This window comes from Camellia sinensis, chromosome 2, assembly GCF_055761805.1.
Source record: "Camellia sinensis isolate YWXY chromosome 2, ASM5576180v1, whole genome shotgun sequence".
NCBI lineage: Eukaryota > Viridiplantae > Streptophyta > Magnoliopsida > Ericales > Theaceae > Camellia > Camellia sinensis.
Genome location: NC_138962.1, coordinates 87,623,509 through 87,650,973, shown reverse-complemented (window position 1 = coordinate 87,650,973; position 27,465 = coordinate 87,623,509). Strand labels below are relative to the sequence as shown.

At 35.6% G+C, this 27,465-nt stretch overlaps 2 protein-coding genes and 1 long non-coding RNA gene across 3 annotated transcripts; 1 reads left to right on the top strand and 2 right to left on the bottom strand.

The window, feature by feature from the left end:
- The first annotated feature begins 18,285 nt into the window (after positions 1 to 18,285).
- Positions 18,286 to 20,696, top strand: LOC114268679 (uncharacterized). Its single transcript, XR_014361293.1, has 3 exons — positions 18,286 to 18,722; positions 19,354 to 19,431; positions 20,265 to 20,696. It is a non-coding gene; the product is annotated as an uncharacterized LOC114268679 (long non-coding RNA).
- A 285-nt stretch (positions 20,697 to 20,981) lies between these two features.
- LOC145815302 (disease resistance protein RPM1-like) lies at positions 20,982 to 24,196 on the bottom strand. The gene is made up of 2 exons (XM_082911978.1): positions 23,108 to 24,196; positions 20,982 to 21,077 (listed from the first exon to the last, which is right to left on the bottom strand). The coding sequence occupies exons 1-2, from the start codon at positions 24,194 to 24,196 to the stop codon at positions 20,982 to 20,984; spliced, it is 1,185 nt and encodes a 394-aa protein (XP_082768104.1).
- Positions 24,197 to 24,235: 39 nt separating this feature from the next.
- On the bottom strand, positions 24,236 to 25,447 carry LOC114281072 (disease resistance protein RPM1-like). The gene has a single exon (XM_028223515.1). The coding sequence runs from the start codon at positions 25,445 to 25,447 to the stop codon at positions 24,236 to 24,238; it is 1,212 nt and encodes a 403-aa protein (XP_028079316.1).
- Between the last annotated feature and the right edge of the window lie 2,018 nt (positions 25,448 to 27,465).

Sequence of the window (27,465 nt, the reverse complement as noted above, 5' to 3'; positions counted from 1 at the left end):
TCAAAATTTAGAATACCCAACAAGATAAGGCCTAATTTTGATGTATAAAAATTATTGAATCACTACTAATCTAAATCTACCTTATACTACTAAAAATTACCACATTAAATCTCTATCATAATCAAAATCAACTAACTCCACCATATTAGATTCACACCACAACTAAAATGACATCTCTTTTTCTCTTTCAAATTTAAATATTTTTAATAAAATATTAAAAATAAAGAGAAATATAAATCAAGATTATGCAATATATATATATATATATTAAAAGGTTTCATTATTTTTAATTTATAAATAAAATTTTGACTTTCCGGTGCATAGTACAGGTTTTATACTAGTATATATATATAAACGGGTCCTATAATATTCATTTACTAAAAAAATATGTATCATATGCAAGTTAGTACCAGCACCACAATAAATTATAATCAAGCACTACTAGATTCATAACCAATGACATCTTTGATCATAAGTCATCCAAACACAGTAAACGTCGTAAGTGGGGTATGGTACGAGAAATTATTCAATGCTCTTGGAGCAATGTTCTATTCCATTTACAAGTTGACACTTAACATTTTGTCTCGTAAAATACTAACACAAAAGTGGTGGGTCCCATGACTTAAATTAATAACTCTTTATTTGGAGCACCACCTAAACTTTTTCTAAGAGTATTGAATAATTTCTGGTACACCTTTTTTGGGTCTCTATTATAACATTTAAAAAAGCATATGTCATAAAAGAAATCAAAAAAAATAAAATGTGTCATCACACCTGTAGAATGAGATAAGACTTCATAGTTCACCCTAATTGGTGACTGTCAACAATATGCGCCGTATATGCCGAGCCTTTTGGCGATCCTTGCCACGTATGCATTCTATGAGCTCATTAGTGAAAAACCTCAAACGCATTTCTTGGAGATCTTCGAGATACTTGATGCCATGAGGCAACATCTTCAACTGCATACATTTCCAAATAACAAATTCTTGGAGGCCTGTCATCACCTCCTTCTCTATAATAATCTCATTTAACTGAGAAAAATTCCAAAAGCACAATATTCTAAGTTTATGGAACCCTTCACTAAAGCATAATTGTCCTCCTCCTTCTTATGCGTTGCAAAGGCACAACCGTTCCAAATTTGGAAGTGCTTAAACGTATGGAATAAGGTCTTCTGTTAGTCTTTTTGGGCTTGGCACGGCTTTGGTAATACAGAATGCCAATGTGTATCCAAAAGCTTACGAACTCCATTTCCATGTTAGTATTGTGGTTGCGTTTGTCTTCTTGCTTCTAAGCCTGATGGGTTCCCTATTAGTAATAACTTGGTATAGGTTTCGGGTACCTAGATTTTGGGGATTTTGCCTTGTTGGTCTCTATGTTTCTTTTATGGCAATTAGCTTAGTTATTGCCAAGTTTACTCTGTGATTTTTTCCACATGCCTGGAGAGCATTTTATCTGATAATTGCTGAACCAGCAATGGTGATCTTGGGAAGATTACATGGCAAATTCAGTGTTTTGGGTTATATCTACTCATGAAATGCTTATATCATTCATCATAAGAAGATAGTTTGTTGTATTTACTATGGTTTGTTTGAGAAAGAAAGTGTTGATCTTCCCTTGTCTGCCCAAAATTGAGGTCATGGATACATCCCATTTTCAGTTTGAAGACATGGAGCATACATCTTGTATCATTTTTTTATTCTTTTAGAAAATATACTCCTGTTCAGTTTTCCTGTTTTATTCACACGGGGTGAGATATTTATTATTTAGCTAGAATCACCAAATATTAAGAGATTTAATTTGTCATGGACATCTTGTAGTCATGGCAAGAAGATTTATCATTTTATATTTGACCGGTCTGTTTTCATGATTTTGTTACACTCTGGAAATTTTACTGGTTTTTGTAGGCATTCTGAGCTGATTGCTCATTAAAATCTGATTTTGATTGAGAAGTGAATGCCTTTCCTAGTTTCTGTGATATAGTGAACCCTCGTTAGACCAAGCTTTTGCGTGCGTTCATGATTCCCCCTCCCCTTCTCCTCGAATCATTGTACTTATGATAACTGGTCCTTGCTCGAGCTGGCATAACAATGACATTCTGTTGGGCTTTGTCATGACCAATCTTTGAAGCGTGTTTGTATTCTCAGTCAAGCTAGAAGAATGCATTATGTCAATTTATTAAAATTCTTTGTTAATACTATTTTTTTTATTGGTTTGGATATTAATTATCGAACAAAAATCGATGATTCAGATATCAATTATTAAGAAAAGAAAAAGAAAAAGAAAGAAAAACCAGTTCTATACTTAATATCCACACAAACAAAATGGTGTGAACTAAAAAAAAAGATTGGTATGTGTGGGAGCCAGAAAATTATAGATACTAGCTTATTGGGCCTAACCCAAACAAGGCCTGCCAAGGGCCCAACTATTGGGCTTATTCGGCCCACCCCCGTCTATAACAGGAAGGCACCTCATGGCATATGGCAGGTAATCTCTCTCCACCACATAGCACACAAACACTCTTGATTTCTATACATTCATTCTTCCAATAAAAGGGCTAACTTTAGCATCGGAGTGTCTCCGGCCGGCAACCCCGGTTGGGTGGCGCCGATCATGTTCGTCTTTGCAGATCTAAAAGGATGAAGCTCTTCTCTTCGTTGGATCTCTACAACATCCATGTGAGAGGATATTTCATGGTCTCACAATTGGCGCCGCTGCTGGAGAACGACTGAACGAGATCAACGAAGAACACAACAAACATATTATTATAGGTAAACATATATTGGTTGAACTGAGGTTAGTGCACTTCCTAACAATTAGACTCAATTCCAAGTAATACGGCCCACGGCTGGGTCTCATTTTCATTTTGATTCAACGTGATTCGCAATATGCATATCCTCGTACATATAATATTATATATCTGTGATGTAAGTAAACGTATATTGGTGGGTTGTTTTTTTAATATCATTTTTTGTCTGCTAAAACCAACAAGAACAAAATCAAAGCAGAGCATTTTCACTTTCTCTCTCTAAAACTGGGTTTCAGACTTTTGTTTATGGGTGTTTCATTTCGGCATTGTACAAAGGGTGGCTCTGCCAAATCCAAGCCTGGAATCGTTTCTTTATTTAGGAATTGTTTCTTTATTCGAAGCTTTATATAGTTTTATGTTGCTTCGGCAATCATCCCGGCTGTTAGCGTAATCTTCGCACTCACAAGTAATTTAACATTTCTTACTCCATAGATTGCGAGAATATGAGCCAATCTATACGGCTCATGTTAATGCCAGAAAAATAAAAAATAACAAATAAATATATATATACTTACATATATCTATATATAAATATAATAATAATAATATAAGAATAAAAATTGGTCACACTGAGGCCATCTATACGCCTTATATTATTCGGCAATATTCCGTATTCGGCGTCGCCATTAGCCCATCGACTTGCCAGTTCATGCCGAATAGATACCAACTTCTTGAACTCGCACAAATGTTGTTCAGAACTTGTTGATCATGTACATGAAAATAATATTTGTTTTAAGATAATAACTATTTGCATAAATATTAATATTGACTTGCATTGACAGGTGTATGTACAAGATATCATACATAGCTTGCTAGACTTGTTTGGCTCCAGAGCTGCATATTGTCATTAAACCCTGGCTGGGTCTTCATTCTCTCTCTCTAGAAAAATTCCATGAGTTATTATCGTAATTTATGGTCATCTTTTGACCGGCTATATATGAAGCTAATTAGGAAGTCCACTTGTAAGATGTGTTCTTGGTTAAGGTTACAGAGCTATTAATATACATTCGGGATATTCAGCTAGTGTGTTGGCCTAGTACTTGCTTTCCTTCTCCTTGGTTCAATTAGTTTAAGTAATTTACTTCTTGAGATTATGAGAACATGTTGCATTTGACTGATTCACTCTCTTCGGCATACCTTTTTGCCCAACTAATTTTTGGAGTTTGTATTTAATGGCTTGAAAGCTCTATTATTGGCCTCATAAACAGCACGTTCAGCACTTCCCATACTGACCACAGCTTGGCGCTGCTCCTTAGTATAACACCACCACCTCGGCAAGCCAAGAGGAGTATCGATCGACACTCACAATTGGGTCAAGCTCGACAAGCACCAAGAGGATGGCCGTGGAAATCAAGGTATTGCCAACACAAGTGTTTAAATTAACCCACTGCTACACGGATTGAAAACATTGGTTGGCAAGTTATTCAGCAAACATTACACGTAACGTTTCTTATTTGGTACATTATTTGGCGTTCGGCATGGACATGTTACTCGGCAATACTGAGAACTCATAGGCAACTGCTCAACAAAGCTCCAAAGCTACTTTGGTCATTTATTCGGCTTATATATTCGGCATATCAACTGCAAATTCACGACTTATTCGGCATTAGCATCTCGGAAATTCGGCTAACATTATTCGGCTCATTTATTACTCAACAAGACTACTCGGCCACACACGGTAACATGCTCCATAGCATTGAACATCCTCGGTGCAAAACTACGATTATTAACTGTTATTAACTTGCCTACCTCTTCGACAAAAATCTCATGCTTATTATCTCGGCATAGAACTAGCATCTCGGCTTGCCGAAATCAACATCTGAATATATGAGAGGATTCGTGTCAAATCAAGGAGTCCAAACCCACCAACCCGAGCAGCCAAGAAGTAACCAAAGTTCTCTGAAAATTGCGAAACAGACCACATTTTCTGAACATTAAAATTTTCAAAGTTGTCGAAATCAAGTTTTGATCATCCCAATGTGAAGTACTCATCGAGACGAATCCAACGCAACAAACCGCGTCAAAATCAGTGCTAAAATGAAGTCGTACGAGCCGATCAAAGTTTGCCCGGAAAATGAATTATTTCGCTGGAGAAGACTACTCAGAAAGCTATAAAGAAATAATCTTGTGCTTCACGGTTGCTTTACACCCTGTTGATCTGAGCCATTCAATCCATTTTGGCTACAATTACGCCATCAAGAGTTTGATCACAGCGATCCAATAGTCCTTTCTAGCTATTTGACGCATTCCGGATCCATCCATACAGTCAAAATTTGCAAATTCTACTAAAAAAAAAAAAATTTGTCGATTTTATTCAAAAAATTAGCGCAATGGCTCACTTTGCATATCACCAAGCACTCTACTTTGTCTCGGCCTCATTCCAATTTCACCACGGCACCGACCAGGGACACGGAATCCGTTTCAAATTGTTATCGGCCTACTCGGCAATTTTAGCCCAAGTCAATTTTATTCCTTCCGAATAACCAATCTTATTCAAAAGCAATGGGGCAAGTATACATTGGACAAGAAACTCAACTTCAATAAATTGGCAACCATTGCCAACCAAGTTTTTAGCAAATGCCGACACACCACGACGTTAAGAAAAATTGCCGACCAAAAGATCGGCACAATCATCGACCCAAGTGTCGCTGACCAACTTTTCAGCAAAATCACATTATATATGAAACGGACACCGATGTTTTGACACTAGTTACTCGGCAGTGCATCAACTTTACTCAGCAAGATCATTCGACACCATTATTAAGTCAACATTATGCATGATCATTATTCGGCCGTGCATCAACTTTATTCGTCTAAACAACATTATTTGTCAACTTTATGCATTGTCAAACTTTATGCAGCAACATTGGCGACAGTATTCGGCAACTTTATTCGCCTAACGACATTATTTGGCAAAACAATTGCCCACTAGGACATCTTAGTCAATTTTTTACTCTCCAATTGGGGCACATCAGCCGATCATCATCTTGGCACCTTTCATATGCATGCACACTCGGCCAACTTGGTACAAACATTACAACATTTACTTGAGTTACACACTCCCGTTCTTTTTCACACCGCTCTAAGCAAGTGCCAGTTTTGGGGCAATACATTACACACTTGGCAGTCGACCATTAGCACTTGGCAGTCGACAATTCGCATTTGACAGTTAGCAGTTCGCATATTGTTGTGAGCCATCATTTTACCGAAGCCGAATCTTCCCTGCAACATAGGGCAATCGAAATCTGCATTCCTTCCGACTAACACCTGTCATTCGAAAGCAATGGGGCAAGTCTACCTTGGACTAAACACAAACCGAGCAACTCGGCAATTAAATAGTTGGCCCAATATCTACTTGGCAATTCCTTACAAGCGAAGCAATATTATTGGTGATTAACACGTCCACCTTATTTGGTACAGGATGCATTATTCAAAGTCCTTGCCATATTGGCACTTGTTTGCCAGTAAAAATCAGCAAAAGTCTCCGAGTACAGCACAATCTTTGCACTCGGCATCAAGCGCCGTTAGCAAAGGCCTACACCCATGCCCGGGGGTTAGAATACGGCGGCCTACGCCCATGCCCGGGGGTTAGAATACGGCGGCCTACACCCATGCCTGAGGGTTAGAATACCGCAGCTTACACCCTTGCCCGAGGGTCATAATATCGCGGTCCATTTTTGGGCTGATATATCTACCTTATTTAATCTGTCTTATTTGGTTCAGGTAATCATTTCCGTGCTCGGCATAGAGAAATATTTCTAGCTCGGCACATAGAAATATTTCTAGCTCAACACGAAAGTCCATATTTGGAAGCAATCTTTGCACCCGACAATATATTACACCCTTGCCCGGGGTTATAATACCGCGGCCCACACCCTTACCCGGGGGTTATAATACCGTGGCCTATCGTTATAGAGATAGTATTACTCACTGGGCTTTGGCCCACCTCTTTCCTCTATATACATATATTTGTACATACATTCATACGTACATGCATTCATCCAGCCATTCATTCATTTATGTTATTCATTTATCAAATGTATTTTTTGTCAAAAAACCTAACAGTTATTTGAACAGCGTAACTTGGCAAGGAAAAACTCTCATTCCTTCTATCGTAGACAATGAAAGTTTTGGGGCAATTGTGGGAGCCAGAAAATTATAGGTACTAGCTTATTAGGCCTAACCCAAACAACGCCTGCCAAGGGCCCAACTATTCGGCTTATCCGGCCCACCACCGTCTATAAAAGGAAGGCACTTCATGGCATATGGCAGGTAATCTCTCTCCCCCACATAGCACACAAACACTCTTGATTTCTATACATTCATTCTTCTAATAAAAGGGCTAACTTTAGCATCGGAGTGTCTCCGGCCGGCAACCCCGGTTGGGTGGCGCCGATCATGTTTGTCTTTGCAGATCTACAGGGATGAACCTCTTCTCTTCGTTGGATCTCTACAACATCCATGTGAGAGGATATTTCATAGTCTCACAGTATGCAAATAGGTCTCTACTTCTCATTTTAATTGAAGGAAGAGAGGTCTATCAACGTTAAAGTAGATAACCAATTGGGTTAGTTGAGTTGATTAGTCATGTACATTGTCAATTGAATTTTAAGTGATTAATTATTGCCATAGATAAAAATTAATTACTTGCTTTCTTTCATAGCACTTTTATTTAGTTGTTTATTTCTTTCTCATTATTGGTTCTTTCTTATATTAGTTGTTGGTATTATTATTACAAAAATAATAATATTAAACTAGATAATTAATTTTATTAAAAAATTCAACAAGACAAATGGTAAGTCTATATGGTTAAGATTTGTTTGTCGAAGGGAGAAATCTGGTGTTGTAAGAGAAGGGGTATTGGGTCAAAATAATAAACAAGTTGAGTTAATGTTGAAATAATTCTGACACAAATCTAAAATAACACAACCCAACATGATACAATGCCCACCCTTAATGGATAAAATGTTTGAATTAACGGTCATGGACAAAATTTTCAGAGCATGTTCTTATGCTGAAGCACTCTTTATTGCATAATAAGGGACACCAAAATACAATCAGTTTAGAGTTGTAATCTAAATTAGAACTTTCACCAGTCTCTTATTTTTCTTTATTCAAACCATGCAAGTGAATTTATCTTTATTTCAAATTATTTATTTGAATTTTTGAAAAGTTAAGTCAAAATTTCAACCTAATCATATTGGTGGGAAAACGAACTTTCATCCCCAAATTTGTTTAGTATTTTTAAAATTACAAGGTAGAAAGACTTGAGCATCATAGAGAAAAGCATATGCTCTCAGAATTACAAGAGGTCACAACCTATATCAACATCACAAATCTTAGTTGGTTAGGATACCAAATTCAAAACAAGAAAAACAGTAAGAAAGAATCTAAAAAACCAAAATTCAAAACAAGAAAAACAGTAAGAAAGAATCTAAAAAACCAGCAAAAAAAATCATATACTCTCCAAAAATTCAATAATATTGTAAAGGAAGTCTTCAATGGTGACAATCATAATTCAGATTTTGCCTTTACCCATGAAGCTATTCACTTTCATTAATTTGATTATATTCTCCCAATCGATTTTCTCCTTGTCAAATGTGCCTATTCCTGCTTAACCACAGAGACCACGTGATGGTGGAAAATAGTCTCCCAAATTAATTTTGTCAGATCACAGTATAGGAAATGAGGATTTTGGCAGCGTTTTTTAAGGACGCTTTTTTAACGTCATTTTTCTTAATATTTAGCGGCGTTCTAAAAACGTCGCATATTTCTTCAACTAAAATCGGCACTGTTTTGTACTAGAAGGCATTTAGAAACGCCTCCAAATACGGTAGGCCTCACGCTCCGATTTTGAATGTGGGATAATTGTTAAAGCCTTTGTAAACCCTAATTTTGAATCCTCACGGCTTCAAATCTCGCCTCTCTCTCAACCCTCTCTAAACCCTTATCATTCTCACGATGTTGCTCCAGAGCGGTGTCATCCTTCAGAGCGATTTCGATTTCGAAGCTCCACCGCCACCACCGGCGAGGTAGCGAGCACAATCGGCGAGCGATTTTGATTTCGAATCTCCAGAGCGGCGTCTAGATCTCTCTCTTCATCTTTGAGATTCAGAGATTCAGATCGGTCTCAATGATTTCATCTCAGAGCTATTTCGATTTTGAAGTTCTCTCTGTCGATTTCCAAACTCCAGTGAGGTATCGATTTCTCTCTCTCTCTCTCTTTCTCTCTCTCTCTCTCTCTCTCTCAAGCTCTTCCTTCTCGTCTCTCTCGATTTGGTATTTATTTGCTTGGAAACCTGTTCAATTTCTTCTTTTGTTTGCTTTGTCATTCTTCCTCACTATGTTGTTTTTTGCTTTGAGAAAATGCCAAATGTGATTGTGATTATGACATTTGTTGGATTTGAGATCATTGACACTCGTATGGTTAAAATCTGGCTGGTAGCTTAGCCAAACGCTGGTAATTTGTTGCAGGAAGATTAGATTTCTGATAACTAGTTGAATTTCAGTTGTGCAGTTAGCATTATTAAACTGAATTTATCTTCTTATTGAGTCAATGGCCTATTCTGAATAATCTTTTTTGACTCATTCTGTATTCTGTTATCATTTTCATTTTTCATTTTGCCTTAATTGCCTACTTTAATGTCTGGACTTTTACTAGTAAATGCAAAAAATCATCTACCACTCTTTCAAATATTGTTAGGTATTTGACATCTCAACTCTACAAATAGAAATAGAACAAATACAGGTGCTGCATACTACATACTCATCAAGTGTGCAACTCATCCCATTGCCTAGTTTAATTGAAGCACTTGAGGAATTGGATTTAAACAATGCAACTGGAGGCCTTTAAACAATGAATGTTTTATATTAGAATAACTCATAAAATAATCATTATTCAGAACGGAGGGACGAGTGAGCTAGGGTTGACATGTCCTCATATTAGAATGACTGATGGGAATTTATTTTGGTTTGTAGCATTTTTCCCCCTCTTTCCTTATGACCTGCTACTGGCTAGGGCCTTGTTTGATGAACATTCCCCAAATTTTTGTATCCATGTTGGGTTTAGCAATGCAATGTAAATAAGGTCAGCAGTTAGACAGTAAAAAGCTGTCTAGATGGAGAACTCCACATAAATGTTGCCTAAACATGTAAACATCATATTAAGGCTCTGTTTTTTCGACTAAAAAAACCACTATTTGGGTATTTAAGCCCCAAAAAAAAAAGTTTGTTTTTCGGCTTAAAAAGCTAACAATTGAAAAGAAAGAAGCAACTAAGAGACTTTTCTACTTCAGCAACGCTTCAGGTAAGTTGTCCTTACATGCAGAATTCAATGTGTCATCTTTTCTACTTCAGGACTTTGCAATTATTTACGATAGATTCTTATTTCAGGGAATTGACATTAAAGAAATGCTTGTAGGTGCATCATTGATGGATGAGGCAAATAGGACCACTGTGGTAAAGATTTATTATTCATTCTCTTATTATTATTACTATTATTTTTAAGTCATTATTGTCTTCTGATAGTAGTTTTGTTACTTGAGTAGCCCAACTATTCTCGTCTTCTCAAGCAACTGAATAATGGACTTTCTACAATTGTGGGAAATGCATTTTCATCTTCTTCACTTTCTTCATCTTCTCATTCTTCTCCTCCATATTTCTTTTTTCTGGCCTTGCAAGGATGGTCCATCTCTTTCTCGCTATACAAAGGTATTGTTATATGTTGAGGTGTGTGTCCCCCACAATAGTTGTGTACCTTTTGTGTGGTCCATTGAAATTAAATATTATATACAAAAAAAATAGGCGAGGAATTGGTGTATTTGCAAAGGTTATTTTTCTTGCATAGTCAACAAAATGGGAGTGGGTGGAGATGTTCATTGGTGTAAACTAATCATGAGGGGGAAATTAAAGTTAAAAATTGGTTGGTTCTGTTTTAAAAAATGATTAATCAAATCAGTTTGGATTTACTTATTCATTATGAGAAAGCTGTTCCGTTAGACCATTATCAAAATTGCACAACCCACTCAAATCTTTCACTGAACGAGTCTTGTTTTTCTATTTTATTCAGAATCTTAGATCCTATGATAACTTGGTCTTTTTTTATTTTGAAAAATTGGATTCATTGTATTACTAGGAAAATTAGTGGGGCGTAATGCATTTTCGCAAATTTTATGTCATTCCTAGATAGTTGGCCCTTGTTTCTGAGTCATTCCTGTAATTGAATGATGAAATTCTGGAAGTTTCATATCTTGCAAAGCCATAAGATATGTATCTGGTTCAAAATGCAAAGTTTAGTTTGCTTATCCCTCCATGGCTTCTAGTTAGTTCAAGTGTTCTTTGCATAGTTTTTGTAGTACTTGGACTCTAGGTATTAAAGGCACTGTTATGCACATTCCTCTAGTGTTAGTATTCTTTTTCATATATGAATTGTAGAGACTGTTAGTCACAGATGCATCTACAAAATTTTGGGATGATGCTCTTCAATCTTTTTGTTCATTTAACGTTCTAAATTATACATTCTGTTTTTAAGCTTATATTGACTATCTTATGCATTTGATATGCTTTGTAGTCATGCAATTCTTAGGTATCTTGCTTGTGCATTTCCTGGAGTAGTTGATCACTGGTGAGAATTGTTGCTTCTTTTTTGCAATTAGTGTGCCTATAAAGACCTGTGTTATATCAGTACTTCATATTGTGTTAGATACCAATTTCAGACATGAGACAACATGGCATGGGTGTATGTACACATACCCTACAGTTTTGTCTGTCAAGACTTAGGGAGCACATTCTTGGTTTCCTCAGATTCCTTACAGTATGTTAACTCAATTTTAAAATGAGGGAAGACACCTACTTCCTGTAGTTAAGCTTGGTGGTGTTCATACCCTTGAATCTGGTTCAAGTTTTTCTAGGAGCTCGGAACTATATGAATTTGAAACTTAGCTAAACAGTAACCTTCTATAACTTGCCCATTTTTGAAAACTGAATTTTCCATATATGATATCCTGTCTCATGAACACTTCAGCTTCCCAGGGTATAGGAGAACCAAACAGGACAAGTTCAACAATTTTGCCATGTTTCTATCCTAAAATTTTAAGGTTTGATAAATATGAGATATGATGTTCACTTAACATACTTTTCATTTTTTTACAAAATGCATGTCTATTTCACCTGTGGTATTCATTGCACATCCCAAAGCTGTTATGTACTTGTGTCTCATATTTGATTCTAATATTTATATTCTGCAGCCTGGTTCTTAACAATGTTTTCTGTTCATTTTTAAAGGTGTCTGATCTATTCAAAAGGTCAAAGATTGAATCAGTGTTGGACTGGCATCACTCTAATTTACGCTGTGGTGCAGGTATTTTATTCCCAATGTTTTGGTATAGTAATTTTTCACCCTTTTATTTATATTTTCTAAGGTCTATGTCGTTCTTGATTGAGCTTTCCTTTTCAGCTACTTATGTTCTAAATACTACGCTTGCACCTATGCTTGGCCTTCAATTGAATCCACAAGCTGCTGTTGAAGGTGAAAAACTATTGTTTGCATCACTTGTAAAGATTGAATCTTTTTGGTTGAAGGGGAATGGTCGGTTTTTGCTAGAAAGCTCTCAGTAGTTCGAGTGGAGGTATAATTATTCTCTCACATCAATTAAAAGTCTTTTATTTTGCCATCTTGAGATTGAAAATCCATAAAAGCTTCATGAAGTTTGAAAAAGCAAGTTTTGCAATGTATCTTGTTAATATTAATTAACCTTTAGCTTTTTGTGTGCTCAAAGCCTTGGAAACCTGCCTTTTCCAATAACATATTTATTTTTAAGTTATTATTATTGTATTACTATTTAGTAATACAACCTTGCTTTGGACTAATTGCTAATAGATAGGGAATCTTGATTAGAATAATTATGGTTGGTAATGACTAGGTTCTGAGCTGAGCCTATTGAAACTCCATGGCCAACAACTATATAGATGTCGTTTTGGTTATCTTGTCTATTACACTGAAAAAAATTGTGTATATGTGTATTTGTCATTGTGGCCTTAGGTCATGTCCGACACTTGCTCAAAATTTTACTCAAATTTGAGTAAAAACTTTATTTGATATGAACTACTCTAATGGACCTAATGCCAAGACGAACCTTCCCAATTCCTTCCAAACTTTGTCTAACTTTGCCACAAACCTCTGTATCATCTTCGTTGCGGCATCTAGAACACCGGGGCCCTCCCAAGGATGGGCCACCCACCTTGCAAATTTTGTTGTTATTTTGCTTAAATTGTGTGGATTTTGTACCAAGTGTTGTTTCGCTGATGCGATTTTAGACTAGTTCGAATTATGATTTTTTTGCTATTTTGTTATTTTGCCAAGAAAATAAAAAAAGAAAAGAGAGAATGGAAATATCATAATCATCATTATTGTAGACTTGTAGTGATATTCATTAATAATGAAACTTGTAAATCTAAATATAGTTCATTTTATTTTTTGGGAGTGAATTCCAGTGTTTGTTGATTATAATATTTTTATTTTTATAGTTGAATTTCGGTGAACTGAAAATCGTGTGAATTGCATATAGGTATTGCTTGTTTTAATTTCTTTCATATTTGGAATTGAACTTAACTAAAGTGCACTGCTGTGTAAATCTGTTGAATCATGGATTTCGAATTAAATCTTTTGATTTGATTTAAATATCTTGAATATTCTGAGATTTTGGTTTTTTTTTTTTTTTTTTGAACTTTCTCAAGTCAGTGGATGTTGATTTTGTCTGGCAATAGTGGCTAGAAGGTATGAAACTGTTATATACGGGATGATATAGTATATCACAGCAAGAGGGGGGGTGTTATTCAACAGAGTTACTGGTTTGTTAGATTTCTTTTGTTTGTCTCTTTGTGTAGATCATACTGCCATTGTGCTATGTTAGGCTTCTTTCTTAGTCTATTGACATATTTGTGGAAGAAAAAGGGTAAACCACAAAAAAATAAAAATGCACTTAGTTTATGAATTATGATTGTTTGTCTTAGGTTTCTTCACCAATTCTCATTGTCAAGAGAGCAGGGTTTTATGCTTGGACACACAAAAGCTGGAGAGTTCGAGAAGAGTTTGCACGTACAGTCACATCAGCGATTGGTCTTTTTGCATCTACTGAGCTCCCTCTTCAGCGTGCTATTCTTCCTCCAGTATGGTCATTTATTATGTTTTGACTGTAGAATAGATACCTTACTTATTCTACATTAAAAAGAGAGAGAAACTTACTAGGTTTTTTTTAATTATCAGATTTTGCAAATGTTGAATGATCCAAATCTTGTTCCCTCCTCAGGAGATGTATACTCGGGCTGGGCCTCAGTTTCGTGATGAACTTCAGCGTCATCATCTTCCCACATCACTGGTGAGATAAAACCTGCTAACCTTAATCCCAAAAGGAACAGTCCAAAAGCCAAGATTCCACTCGGGAGGTGTCTCTATTTGCAGGTTTATGTGCTTCAATTTAAAACTTCACAAATATTTTGGTGGTTGTTGACAAATTTATGAATTCATATGAAAAGGTCTTTCTCCATATCTTATATTTTGTTATTGCCCATTCCTACTTGGTAAGATGCATTGCATTACTGTATGCATCCAGTAGTTAAATATCTAAGACTATTTTTACTAGTTATTACTGTAAATCTCCTAGAGCTACCATACAACTTAAGTCTCTTATTGAATGATAGGTTGTGGATTCGCTTAGTAGTCATCCCATTGTTCGGCCAATGCCACATCAGCAACAATCTCATACATTTTCATCTCAAGAAGTGAACAATCATTTAATCAAAGCCTTTTTGACAATACAAGACCTTATTAGTTAAAATACTTGTTCTTATTAAATGTAGGTTCACCTTTCAAAGAAAGAGAAGAACAAGAAAAAGAAGAACTAACAAGGTAAAAGTACCTACATCACAAGTTTTTAATTTCTGAACTTTCTAAATCGATTGGATCTGTTGCTGCCTATGCTTTCGAACTAGATGGGATTACTTACTCATGCTGAAAATTTACTCTTGGAGATGAAATAATATCGTTATATGCAGAATTGTGAATCTGGAATAAAAACTGATTAATTAGAACTGCTGCTAGAAATGATACTTTTGGACTGTTTGTTTCTCTTCTGATGGTGAATCACAGGTAGTATGAACTTGCTGATATTGGCTTGTTTTAAAATGGTAAAAGATTTGCATAGTGCTTATTCTTCCTATTTTGGGACTCTTTTTTTGCTCATTCACTCTGATTTTTCCTCCTTTTTTTTATTATTTATTTTTTAAAATTTATTGTACTGATTGCTGCTATGAACCTGGTAAACCTTTTATTACTAGATTCATTTTGAATTGTTGTGCTGTCATTTTCTTTCTTCATGTGAGCATGTGGTAGAAGATTTTGTTATCTGCATTTTGGTTATTATATATAGTCAATTGAATTTGGTGGTTGCTTGGATGATTTTCATCATCTAGTTCCTAATTATGTTTTTACTGTGTAACGGTTCTCTTGGAAATGATGACCATTCCTTGGCAAGAGATTGCCATGACCATGTTAAAGTGGCAATAGTATATGACAGTGTGATCTATTCGTTGGCAAGAGATTGTCATGACGATGACTATTCCTTGGCAAGAGATTGTCATGACCATATTATGCCAGTGATTACAGGGTTTTTGGAGTTAAAATTGAACTTTTGCATGAATAGAGTCAGTTTTTCATTAAATTTTCAACGAACTACCTTCCAGTGTGATCTAGCATCTTGTGTCTGTATAATTGACTTGGTAAACATCATGTTTACACTGCGCTTGAACCTTACAGGTGATTGCTTTTAGTGATGAGGAGGGAGTGAGATTTCAATCTACTTTCTTACTAATTGGTTGTAACGCTGCTTGTTCTAAGTAAACTGACAAGTAGACTTTGTTCAGTGGTCTGACAGTGCAAAATGTTCTAAAAGAGAACTCTATAGAAATTTCCGAGGAAAGCTTCTTTGAGCTAAAGTATGATCCGGAGTCTGTTTGGGGTTATATCGAGGTATTCAGTCCATGTTGAATATCCTGTGGTTATTCAAGCTACACAACTTTCTCCGTTTGGTTTCAATTTGGGAATGTTTGTTAAAAAAATTTCAAAAAAAATTAAACACTAGTTTGGTGGGGGAAAAAAATGAAAATATCTTAAACACTCGTCATTTTCATATGTTTTTCTCTTTTGTACTGACTTTATATTTTAGGCAGTTCATATTAATATTTGGAAGAGTATTGTAATATTTTTCAGATTTGTATTTGCATTCATGTTAACACAAAATGTGTGTTTTAGTTGCCTTTGTTACTGATGGTGTGGCGTGTGTAGCTACTTTTCTCTTTGTGCTTTGGCATTAATATTCTTAGTAATCTTTTGTAGCTTATTTTGTGTGTGAAATGGGGGAGTGGTGAGAGAGAGAAGAGGGTAATGTCATTTTGTGGCTTTGTATACAAAGTAGTAATTTTGTGATTGAGAATTGTGAATTCAATTTTTGGATATGTTATTTTGTGGGTAACGGTGATTTGATATTAAATTGAATGGGAAAGTGAATTAATGTCGCATTTTTGAATGGGAGTTATTATTTCATATTAGTGCTATTCAATTTTATTATAGGTATTCTTTTAGTTCAATCACATTAAATTAGCACAATTTCAAAAAAAAGAAAAAAAAGATGACAAGGCATTTTTAAAAATGCCACGGTTGGAATTTTTTAAAATTAAAAAAACCTATGACGGCATTTTAAAAGCGTCGCTAAAGTCAGAGTGGCGTCACAGTACTGTTAGGATAGGACATTTGGCGGCGTTTATATAGCGACGTTTTCCAAATGTTATAAAGCTATAGCAACAGCCGCATTGTCGGCGTTTGGTACTAAACGTCACAAAAAGAATTAGTGACGTTTTTTTACACTTATAGCGGCATTTTTTAAACGCTTCTAAATGTGTATTTTCTAGCAGTGCTTGAAGTAACCAAGCCAGCTCAACAATATAGGCAACTTAGCAGTTTGCCTAAGCTGCACCAATAATTTCCTTCTTGCCAAAGGCCCCAACTGTCCAAGGCCCTAGAGCCTAAGGCCTCATTTTGATGCTTGGCCTAGGGCTCAAAAAACCTTAGGCAACTACTATGAAGTAAACCACCAATTCATCAAGCTTTGTAAGTTACCTGGAAAACTTGCATGACTGATTACACAATAACAACAAATGAACTGTTGTTTCAACCTCTGAATCAAAAAAAAAAAAAAAAATCTCTTACTACTAACAGACAATGGTAAAACTTGCATGATTGATTACACAGTAATAACAAATGAACTGTTGTTTCAAAAAAAAAAAAAAAAAAACTCTACTGCTACTAACAGACAAAGGTAAGATACGTTAATTAATTAAAAGATCCTTTGTAGAAGTGCTTGCCAACAAAAAATTTGGATCCTTGGAGGAGCTAGACTTGTCTCGATTGTCCTTATAGGGTTGAAGCGCAATCCCAAAGCTCTCCTCATAACAGATGCAAAAAGAGTTTACTGAAAATTAATAGCCCATTCTTTTCACCTTTTCAGTGAATACCATCCTCCTTATGAATGTCTATTTCACATTGTCTAAAATTCTCTGCGATTCTTTTAAACAATCCTCCTCCCATACAAATAGCTGTCTCCTAAATTCCAATCTCCACCTCTTACTTTCACAGTCATGAATAAACACTCCAGCTGCACTGTCAAGTTTTCCATTGAAAGTGAAAAATAACCTAGGAAAATTTTGCATTAATGATTTGTCACCAGCCCAAATATTAGTCCAAAACTTCCAATTTAATCCATCTCCTATCTTCAACAGCATATTACTCATATATTCTCTGGTAACCATAACTTTTCATCTCCGATGTACTACTTATAAATTTTAATATCTTCAGTACTAATAATGCTTTCTTTTCTTTCCCAAACGTCCACCACCATTTTGTCAGTAAGGAAACATTTTTTATTCTGATGCCACCACTAGCCCCAAAACTCCATTATAGCAGAAATCTTTTTCCAATTCACCAAGTGAACTTTCCTTTTTTCAGAACAAAGGAAAGTTATGGTTTGTTAATCAAATGATTGACATGCAGAAGTAATGTGGATGATCAGAGTTAAGCTTTTATCAAGGTTGAAGTAGATGAAGCATTAACAACAAAAACAAAGCCAATTAAATCTGATGTTGAAACAATATCAGCAACATTATCGGTTATCATAGTAAAGAAAACGACCACATCACTCCACAATAACAGATACATACTTCTTAATTATGTTATAGAAAACCAAATGTTCTTTTTTTAAAAAGCAAAATAAAATATTTTATTGACGAATAATGTAGTACAAGCAGTACAACGAAATTATATCAATAAAAGATGCACATTCCAACTAGAACGGCATATGCATCAAGCAAAACATAAACCAAACTCAGGCCAAGCCAAACAAACTTGGCAAGACAACAACACCAAATATAATATTCCCAACTTTTCATCTAGAGCCAAACACACTCCTATGTTAAACTCCATTTAGGATATCTAAACCCAACTCCAAACTTGATGGTAGGTGTGACCAAACACCCCATTTCAACACAAAAAAAAATAGAAGTGCAGATTTTTTTTTCTTCATTGTCTTCATTCTTCATTCTCTAACTTCTCTCTACTTTCTCTCTCATTTTCCCTTACTTTCTTGGAGGCCAAACACCACACCTTTGCTCCACCCTTACACCACCACCTTAACCCACCATCTCCACCACCTCCGGCCACCTTATCTCGCCGGAAAAAGGGTCCGGTCGGCCACTCCTTGAATCCATCCGAAAATAACACAATAGAAGCACCAACTCTAGATTTTTCTTAATCTTTTGAAGAATCAAAGCATGGGGTTTATTTTCTTGATGGATTAGAGGCTTGTAATTGGTAAGAATCTTTCTCTAAAAGTTTAGTTTAAGGTTTTACATATTTTGAGTTAGAGATGATGAAATTTTTGTGTTGTAGATCTATTATGATTTGGGGTTTGATTGTTGAATTTTATACTCTCAATTAGTTTCCATGAATGTTTTAGATGTTAAAAAAAAAATGGTCAATTTGATGGTTGATTTGGAGATTAAGATTTTGGGTTAATCTAGGGTTTGAATGTGATGTAAAAATTGGGGATTTTGGTGTTAGGGAATTTATATGTTGAAATTGATTTGATAAATGGTGGATTGGGTATCTCTATGTTCTATGGAGGAATTTTATAAGTGATTGAAGAGATTTTACTTAAGTTGTTGAGTTTATACAAAAATGTTGATTTTTGACTTTTGTAATAAATTGATGGTGGTATTGTGCATATAAATTGATTGGATATTTAAAAAGTTACTAACTCAAAGATGTTCAAAGGATGGGTGTTATGGAGATTGGATAAGTTATTTGTTTGGGTGACTTAAAGTTGGAGGAGTTCTTTAGCTTGCCATTCCTTAGCATAATTTTATTTAGGATTATTTTTGTAGATGTTGTAATTTTTATTGAAAGCTTTTCCTAATTTGAGATCCTATTTACTAATTGTTAGGATTGGAGGAAGGCATCTCTCCACCTCTTGGAAATTAATTTGTAGAGTTTCAAATCTACACTTTTGCTATTTTTGGAGGTGAGTATACTTACCATGGAAATTACCTTACCTCTATCTTTATTACAAAGTTTGAAAATAATTTTTGAATTAAAAGAAGTGAATGATACATTTCATCATGATATATGTATAAAAAGAAAATCTATAAATTTATTGAGGCCAAGGGTTGAGTTTTAATAAAGATATGATTTCATTTGTATAATGAAGCATTAATTTTTTTTATGAGAATTTATTTAAGTTGAGTCTTTCAAATTTTATGATGATGATGATTGAATGACAGTGAAATGTTATGTGAGGGTATTTATTTTATTGATCATATAACCGAATATAGCCTTTGGGGCCACAAGGGCCAAAATGCTTTGGGGTCCTGGGGACCGAAATGTTTTAAGGATCATAAGGGTCGTTGTATGTATAAGGGGTCCTGAGGACCGAAACATTGAAACAAGAATTGAAGCGCTACGATGACATGAGCTATGTTCCTATGGTTATGTTTTAGGTAACGGTACCGTCACCACCTAAGTCGCGAGGTAACGCGACCCTAAAGCTATGTAGTGGATTGTATGATGGACAGGAAATCTTAATGTATTGAAAAGTTATATTTTTGTTTACTTTCATTATCCAAATGTATTTTTTTTTCTGCCTTATCAGATTCCTTGGAAAAATCTTGATAACGTTTTATGAAAATTGTATTTCATCATTTTTATTTTTATTTTGTATAAATTTAAGTCCAATTAAGCTCTTATGTTTAGTATCTTTATTTTGAACCCTATTGGTAGGAGCAAGTTTTATAACTCCATGGTATTGGTATACTCATTGGGCTTTAGCTCATTCTTTTAAATAATTTTTTTTTTCAGATTCATAGACTTTTGTGTGGCTTGCCTCAACTTGGAAGACTAGAATTTTTTGAAGGATCACAGGTGGGCATCTTGTGGTTGAGGTTTTGCTTAGGGTCATTCTAGGATGTAAGCTTACCCTTTTTTTTTTATGAAGGAGGTTGATTGTAAATATTGCTTATGAAGTTGGATGTATTGATGGATTCGTGATTAGTATGTATTATATTTTTTTTGGGAGGAAATGCTTGGGAACTATCTTGTAGCATGATAATATTTTTTTGTCTTTGAATAGATCATCTCATATATGTTAGGCAATTGAAAGGTCTTATGCACTTTTGGTGATGTGGTGATGTGATGTATGAATTATACAGGAATTGTGGTGTAAAGGTGCTATAGCATTTGAGGTGCACCCTCTTGGCAGGGTTTTGCCTTGCCAAGATTGGGTCGTTACACCAAACAACCCTTGTAAAGACAAGGTGAATCACCAAACAAAATCAACCCCACTCCAACAGCAAGCCACAACACACAGCAAAAAGAACACAACTACAAAGAAGAAAATTCCAGCAATTCCAAACAACACTCGAGCAACTCTAACCATCACTCAAGACAACAAAGAAGCACCACCATAAAGCTCAGAAAACTCCGAACCATACAAATTTGACAGCAAAAATCCGACCCAACTACAAAGAAGAAAATTCCAGCAATTCCAAACAACACTTGAGCAACTCTAACCATCACTCAAGACAACAATGAGGCACCACCATAAAGCTCAGAAAACTCCGAACTGCACGAATTTGATAGCAAAAATCCATCAGCAACACCACAACCACAACACTAAAACCGAAAATCATTCACCACCTCAACACTAGATGTTCTGTCTAAACTCTTTGCATATATCCACAAGCTAATTAAAGTTGTTGGTTGCCTAAAGAAATCTTCATCTCATACACATGAAATTACAAAGCTAAACATTCACCATGTCCTCCTTGATGGAAAGCAAGCAAGCATGCAAGATAGATGACTGAGGCACTTGTCTTTTTGTTAATCAAGTGAACTCGTCGCTATGTTTAGTTCTTCATACTCTTTAGCAAGCTAGAAACCTGGAAAGCACCAACAGGGGGTTGGTTCAGTGGATAAGATCTTCAAATCCCTCGCTCAAGGCTTGGGTTCGAGTCTCCATAGCCCCTTGTTGGGGTTAAACATACTCCTTAGCACCTAAGCTTCGGCCCCGACGTAAGTGCGGTGGGGTTCCCTGCAGATATGCTGTAGGTGCTAAGGGGCAATACTCCCTGGCAGATATGTTGGAATAGCCTATCTGCATATCCATTTTAAGAATCAAAAAAAAAAAAAAAAAGAAACCTAGAAAGCAAAATTGAAAAGCAGAGAAGATCAGAAAAAAAAAAAATTTAATAAACTAAAATTATAAAACATAAAAACTAGTGGATTTGGGGAAACAAAACTGATGCAACCCAAACAAAATTCAGGATTGAAATTGTAGAAATTTAGGTAAATTACAAATACACCCCTTGAGGTTTATTTAAAAACATGAATTGCTCCTTATGATTTTGAAAATTATATTCCGCTCGTTCAAGTTTTTAATATTATAACAAATGACCCCTTTCATTAATAAATCATCAAGCCAATTAACAATTTCTAATGATGTCAAAAATATACTTCAATTAATAATTCAAATAATTTTATTATTGTATAAAAAAGTAATTAGAAATTTTATTTTTTCTATTAATTATGTTAAATAAAAAAAAATGATAATAAGAAAAAATCTATTTTAACCAAATCTCATAGATGTATTTATAATTTATCCTAAAAATGTTAACCACGTGGTTGAAGAGATGCAAAGAGCAATTTTACCTTCACGCTAGAATTAGGGGCAGACAATTCCTTACGCTGAGAGATTTAGGGAAGGGATTTGAAAAGGAAAAGGAAAAATATGTGTGAAATAAGGTGAAATATAGATATATTTTATTCACATTTCACCTATATTTTCCTTTTCTTTTTCCAAAGCTCTTCTCAAATCTTCTAATCAAACACAACATTTGTAAACAATGAGAACAAGTAACAAACTACCCCCCAAGGCTTCCGTTTCTTCTTGTCGATTTTCATTTTCATTTTTTATTTTGGAAATTGGAAGGCATTACTTGTTTACCATATTGTTTTTGTTTTTAAATAAAAATAATGTTAATTCTAAAATTTTCAAAATTTTTGAAAATGGATCCTCCAATAATATACATCTACAAAAAAAAACGTATATCATATACAAGTTATGATACTTTGTGATAGTCATTTTGTAGTGTTAATACCAAAATGTGTCATAGCAAAATTACTTTTAGTCATAACTAAAGAAACCAAAATAAATCATAACCAAATGTCATTTGAGTTATAAGTAAAGACTTCTTTAGTCATAACTAAAATAACAATCATAATAGTTTATAACTAAATTGTAATCAATACCATAATGAGTTATGGTCAATCAAGTCACCACCAATACCACAATAAGTTATAATCAAACATCACTACACTTATACGTATACCCAAAGATTTCTTTGATCATAAGCAAAAATAACAATTATAATAAGTCATAATTAATTCATAACCAACCATGATGAGTTAAGCCAATACTACAATTAGTTATAATCAAATAACACAAAGATATATATGGTATATATATTTTAAAGTGTGTATTATAGAATGTGCAGATATAAGCAGATATACTTTCAAAGTAAAAAGTATCATAAAAAATAAAAAATAAAAAAGTGTGTCATTGCACCTGTGGAACGAGATAATAGTTCGTATTTTAGTTCAATTGGTGTCTGCCTCCAATGGTGTATGCTCGGAATATGCCGAACCTTTTGGTGATCCTTGCTCCCTTCTCCACGTATGCATTCTATGAGCTCATTCGTAACAAATGTCAAATACAATCCTTGGAGATCTTCGAGATACTCGATGCCGTGAGGTAGTATCTTCAGCTGCATGCATTTCCGAATAGAAAATTCTTGGAGACCTGGCATCACCCCCCTCTCTATAATAATCTCATTTAACTGAGGAAAATTCCACAATTCCAATATTCTAAGTTTATGGAACCCTTCACTAAAGCATAATTGTCCTCCTCCTTCATATGCATTACAAAGGAACAACTGTCCCAAATTCGGAAGCGCTTGAATGTATGGAATAGGGTCTTTTGTTAGTCTGGACCATCGCAATGACAAAAAAGTAAGGTTTTGAAGTGACTGAAACCAACAAGGAACTTTCTCCAATTTTCCAGCTAAAATGAGCACCTTCAGGTGGCGGGGAGGAGTTGAGGAGAGTGCATCCATTCGTAGGTATTCATCCTCATCAATCACCTTCACAGACAAGCGACGAAGGAGACTCATATTTTGGATTGCAGTACACAAGTCCTCCTCGTCTACTTCTCTCACCTTTGTGATTCCAATCCTTTTAAGTTGTGTCATGTTCTTGATTCGCTTCATTAAGTCTGCTTGTGCTTCTACACCTGCCAAAACTTGCAAGTTTTTTAGCTTGCAAATATTAGATGGTGTTGTCGTACCACGAACAAAATGAAAGTCATCCAAAAGTCCATAGTCAAAGTGGTACATCTTTAGATGTCGCAAATTTCTCAACTCTGTGATTCCAGCTGGAAGCACATCTATTTTGGAGTCAGTAATGTCTAGAGTGTTTAGGTTGCACAGTCTTCCAATGGATTTTGAAAGTTCCTTCACCCTAGTTCCTTTCAAGTTCAAGTACCTTAAATTGAATAGATCCACTAGTTCTTCAGGCAATACTTCGATTGGTGCATCCTCAAGATCCAATACTCTTAACAATCGTAAGCTTAGTGGCAATGCTATCTCCTCAACAACAAATACAAGAAGAGATCGAAGCTTCAACATGCCCTTCCAATTCCCCAATTGTGATTCTCGACCAATTGATTGAATCGACATGCGACGATTTGTTGCACTTTCTTCTTCATCATTTGCCTCTCACCCATCATATATAACACAAAACTTCTCCGTTTCTGATGTGGAAATTGCAAGCTCACGCATAAGATCATGCATCTTATAATTTTTTGGCCTTCCTAATTCATTTCTCATTACGACTTGAAGCATGCTTCGGCAAATAAGCTCCATAAGGTAGCTTTCTGCTACCTCCTCTGGTGTTCTCCCTCTCACCTTTTCTATGAACCCTTCTGCCATCCAAAGTCTAATGAGCCTCTTTCGTTTAATCTTATAATCTTCCGGGAAAAGACAACAATATAAGAAGCAACAATTTAGTCGGTATGGCAAATCATTGAAGCTAAGCAACAATATAGTTTTCACAACTTCTAGCCCAGGGTTGTTGCTCAATTCCCAGCTCAAGCTGTTATAAATTTTTCTCCATTCCAACTCGAGATATTTAGAAGGCATGACACCCCCCAAAGCTACAATTGCAAGAGGAAGCCCTTTACATTTTGCAACAAGGTCTTGAGCTAAGGTTTTGAGATGTTGAGGACAACATCTATTTGGATTGCTTGAAAAAGCTTTCATACAAAAGAGGTTCCATGCATCAGTTACACCCAACAATTTGATATAATGGACATAACTTTTTACCCCAAAAGAAGATGAAGCTATCTCTTCATTTGGGGTTGTAAGTATGACCCAACTCCCCAGTCCTTCATCAAGAAGTGATACATGTATATCCCTCCAGAGGTTGCTACTCCATACATCATCAAAGACAATTACGTACCTTTTCAACCGTAAGAAGTCCGTAATCATCTCTATGAGCTCTCTATAGCTCATACTGCTTAAATCCATTGGAATTGCTTCCTTGGCACCACCATAGAATTCCTTAATCATGCTTCTAAGTAAGTCGTTGACTACATATGTTTGGGAGACAGTTATCCATGCATAGCAATCAAATTGTCTCTTGAGAATTTGGCTGTTGTAGGCCTGGGCAACCAGAGTCGTCTTACCTGAACCACCCATCCCCACCACTGAAATAACTGTGCGTTGTGATTCTTCTTTGTCCGTCAACCAGTCCAATAATTGTTTCTTTCCATCTTCAATCCCCACTAGATCATCATCTTTAAAAAATAGAGAAGACTCGCTGAGGTTTGGCAACCGCCTCTGATGGTCTTGGGAGCTTGAGCTTGAGCTTGCTTCTCCTACACCATCGACCCCATAACGTCGGTTTCTTTTTGGGATGGCTTTGATCATGCTGTTGATTTTCTGTAACTTTGTGGCTATTCAATGCCTCACCCATAGATTCTTTGGGGTGTAGACTATCTGACGGAGGAACCTTGTGAATTTACCATGTACTTTTTGCTTGTTCATGCAATACATGTATTCGTCTATGATATCTTCAACCTCGTAGGCCAAGTCTCTAACATTGGCCACCCAAGTCTTCTCTCCTTCAGTTTGGACTGTTGTTTTATCGGCATCCTCCAGAAAAGACCTCATGCTTGCGAACTCGAGCTTCAGTTGGTTGAGTTCATCGCGTACTCCTCCAATCAACAATGCTTCGCTCTCAAGGGCGGAAACTATTCTTCCAATCAAAAGTCCCACGGCAGCCAAGGCCATGTTAGCTTTCTACCTCCCTCCCCTCTTACTTCTTAGCACCCTGGTCTCTCTTGTCTTGAAGATGAGTAGTTTGTAATATGTACCTGGTTTGTAATATGAATCCGGTTTGTAATATGATATACTTTCTTATATTTTGGCTTTGGTTCATTTGTCACATCATTACATATGGGGACCTACACATGGACCAAACCTGCCAAACATTGTTGACAACTGTTTCTCTATCACTGAGAGCTCGTTTGGCATTAAAAAAAAAAAAAAGTTAAAGTTTTTTTTGGCTAAAATAGCCACAAAATGATATAATAGGTTTTTTAGCTTAATAAGACAAAATGTAACGCCCTCAAAATAACAACATTAAACCCATCAATAAAGTCATGCATTGATATGTAAAAGTTCCACATTCTTCCATTCATCAGAGTTTCATTACAAAAACTATTACATGTTAACAACAAAAGCAAATGCCCTAAATGCTTACAGCTTTCCAAGTTAACACTTGGTTACAACAAAAGAGTACTAACTCATTTACACATTAAGCCCTTGGCTTGAATTTACATGTAATACATCAAAAGGAACTTAAATAACAAAAATCTGCCCGCCTCTAGCCTCCCAAGCTATGACCTTGGAGGTGGCATGCTACCTGCACCTGAAAATGATATTCCCATATAGGGTGAGCCACAGCCCAGTAGAAATACACTAAACCAACCATGAACAATGACTAAAAGATTAGCAATTGATAGATGGCCAACACAGATACATCCACATAAATCACATTTTATGTCATACGACTTATGAGTCCAAGTTACCTTTCATTTTTCCCTTTTTCAACAGATAAGCATATTAGCTCTATCCTCATCTCAACAAATATGTATAAAAACTATATCCCACATTCACAGATAAGCATATAAGCTATATCCACATTCTCAACAGATATGTATAACAACTATATCCCACATTCACAGATAAGCATATAAGCTATATCCACACTTCACAAAGATAAGCATATGAGCTCTATCTTCACTTCTCTAGACAAGCATATGAGCTGTATCTACGGAGTTCATCCCCTATCTTCTCCCAATACTATCCGATTTAGAGGTACATCCCCCATCTTCCCCTAAACCGCGGAGTACATCCCCCATCTCCTCCTCTACACATAACGTATACAAACACATTGGTTCTATATACCATCTTTCAATACATACAATTAATGTATTCTATCAACCGTCAAATTCCATGACACGTTCCATTGATTAGTTTTCGTTTGCCTAATCATCATGCATTGTCTACAACAATCACGACTATCCTCCACCGATAGCCCAAAGCAGTTATTTCTAAACAGAAAATAAATGCACAAATGGATATTCAATCAACATTTCAATTCGGTGAGTGACAAATAATTCAACTACACCCTTTAACCCCATGTATTCCCAATCTCAACAATCCCATTTCATTTCCTCATTTCTCACAATTAATTATCCCAATTAACCAAACAATGTAATTAGGTCATTTTCCATAATTAACATTACAACCCTTAGGTCCCATTTTCATCAATGATTCAACATTTATTCCATTACTCTATGCCAAACATGCATCTAGGTTTATTATAAATAAAACCCCAACTTCTGTAAAATTACACAAAAGCCCTAAACTCTCACAAAATT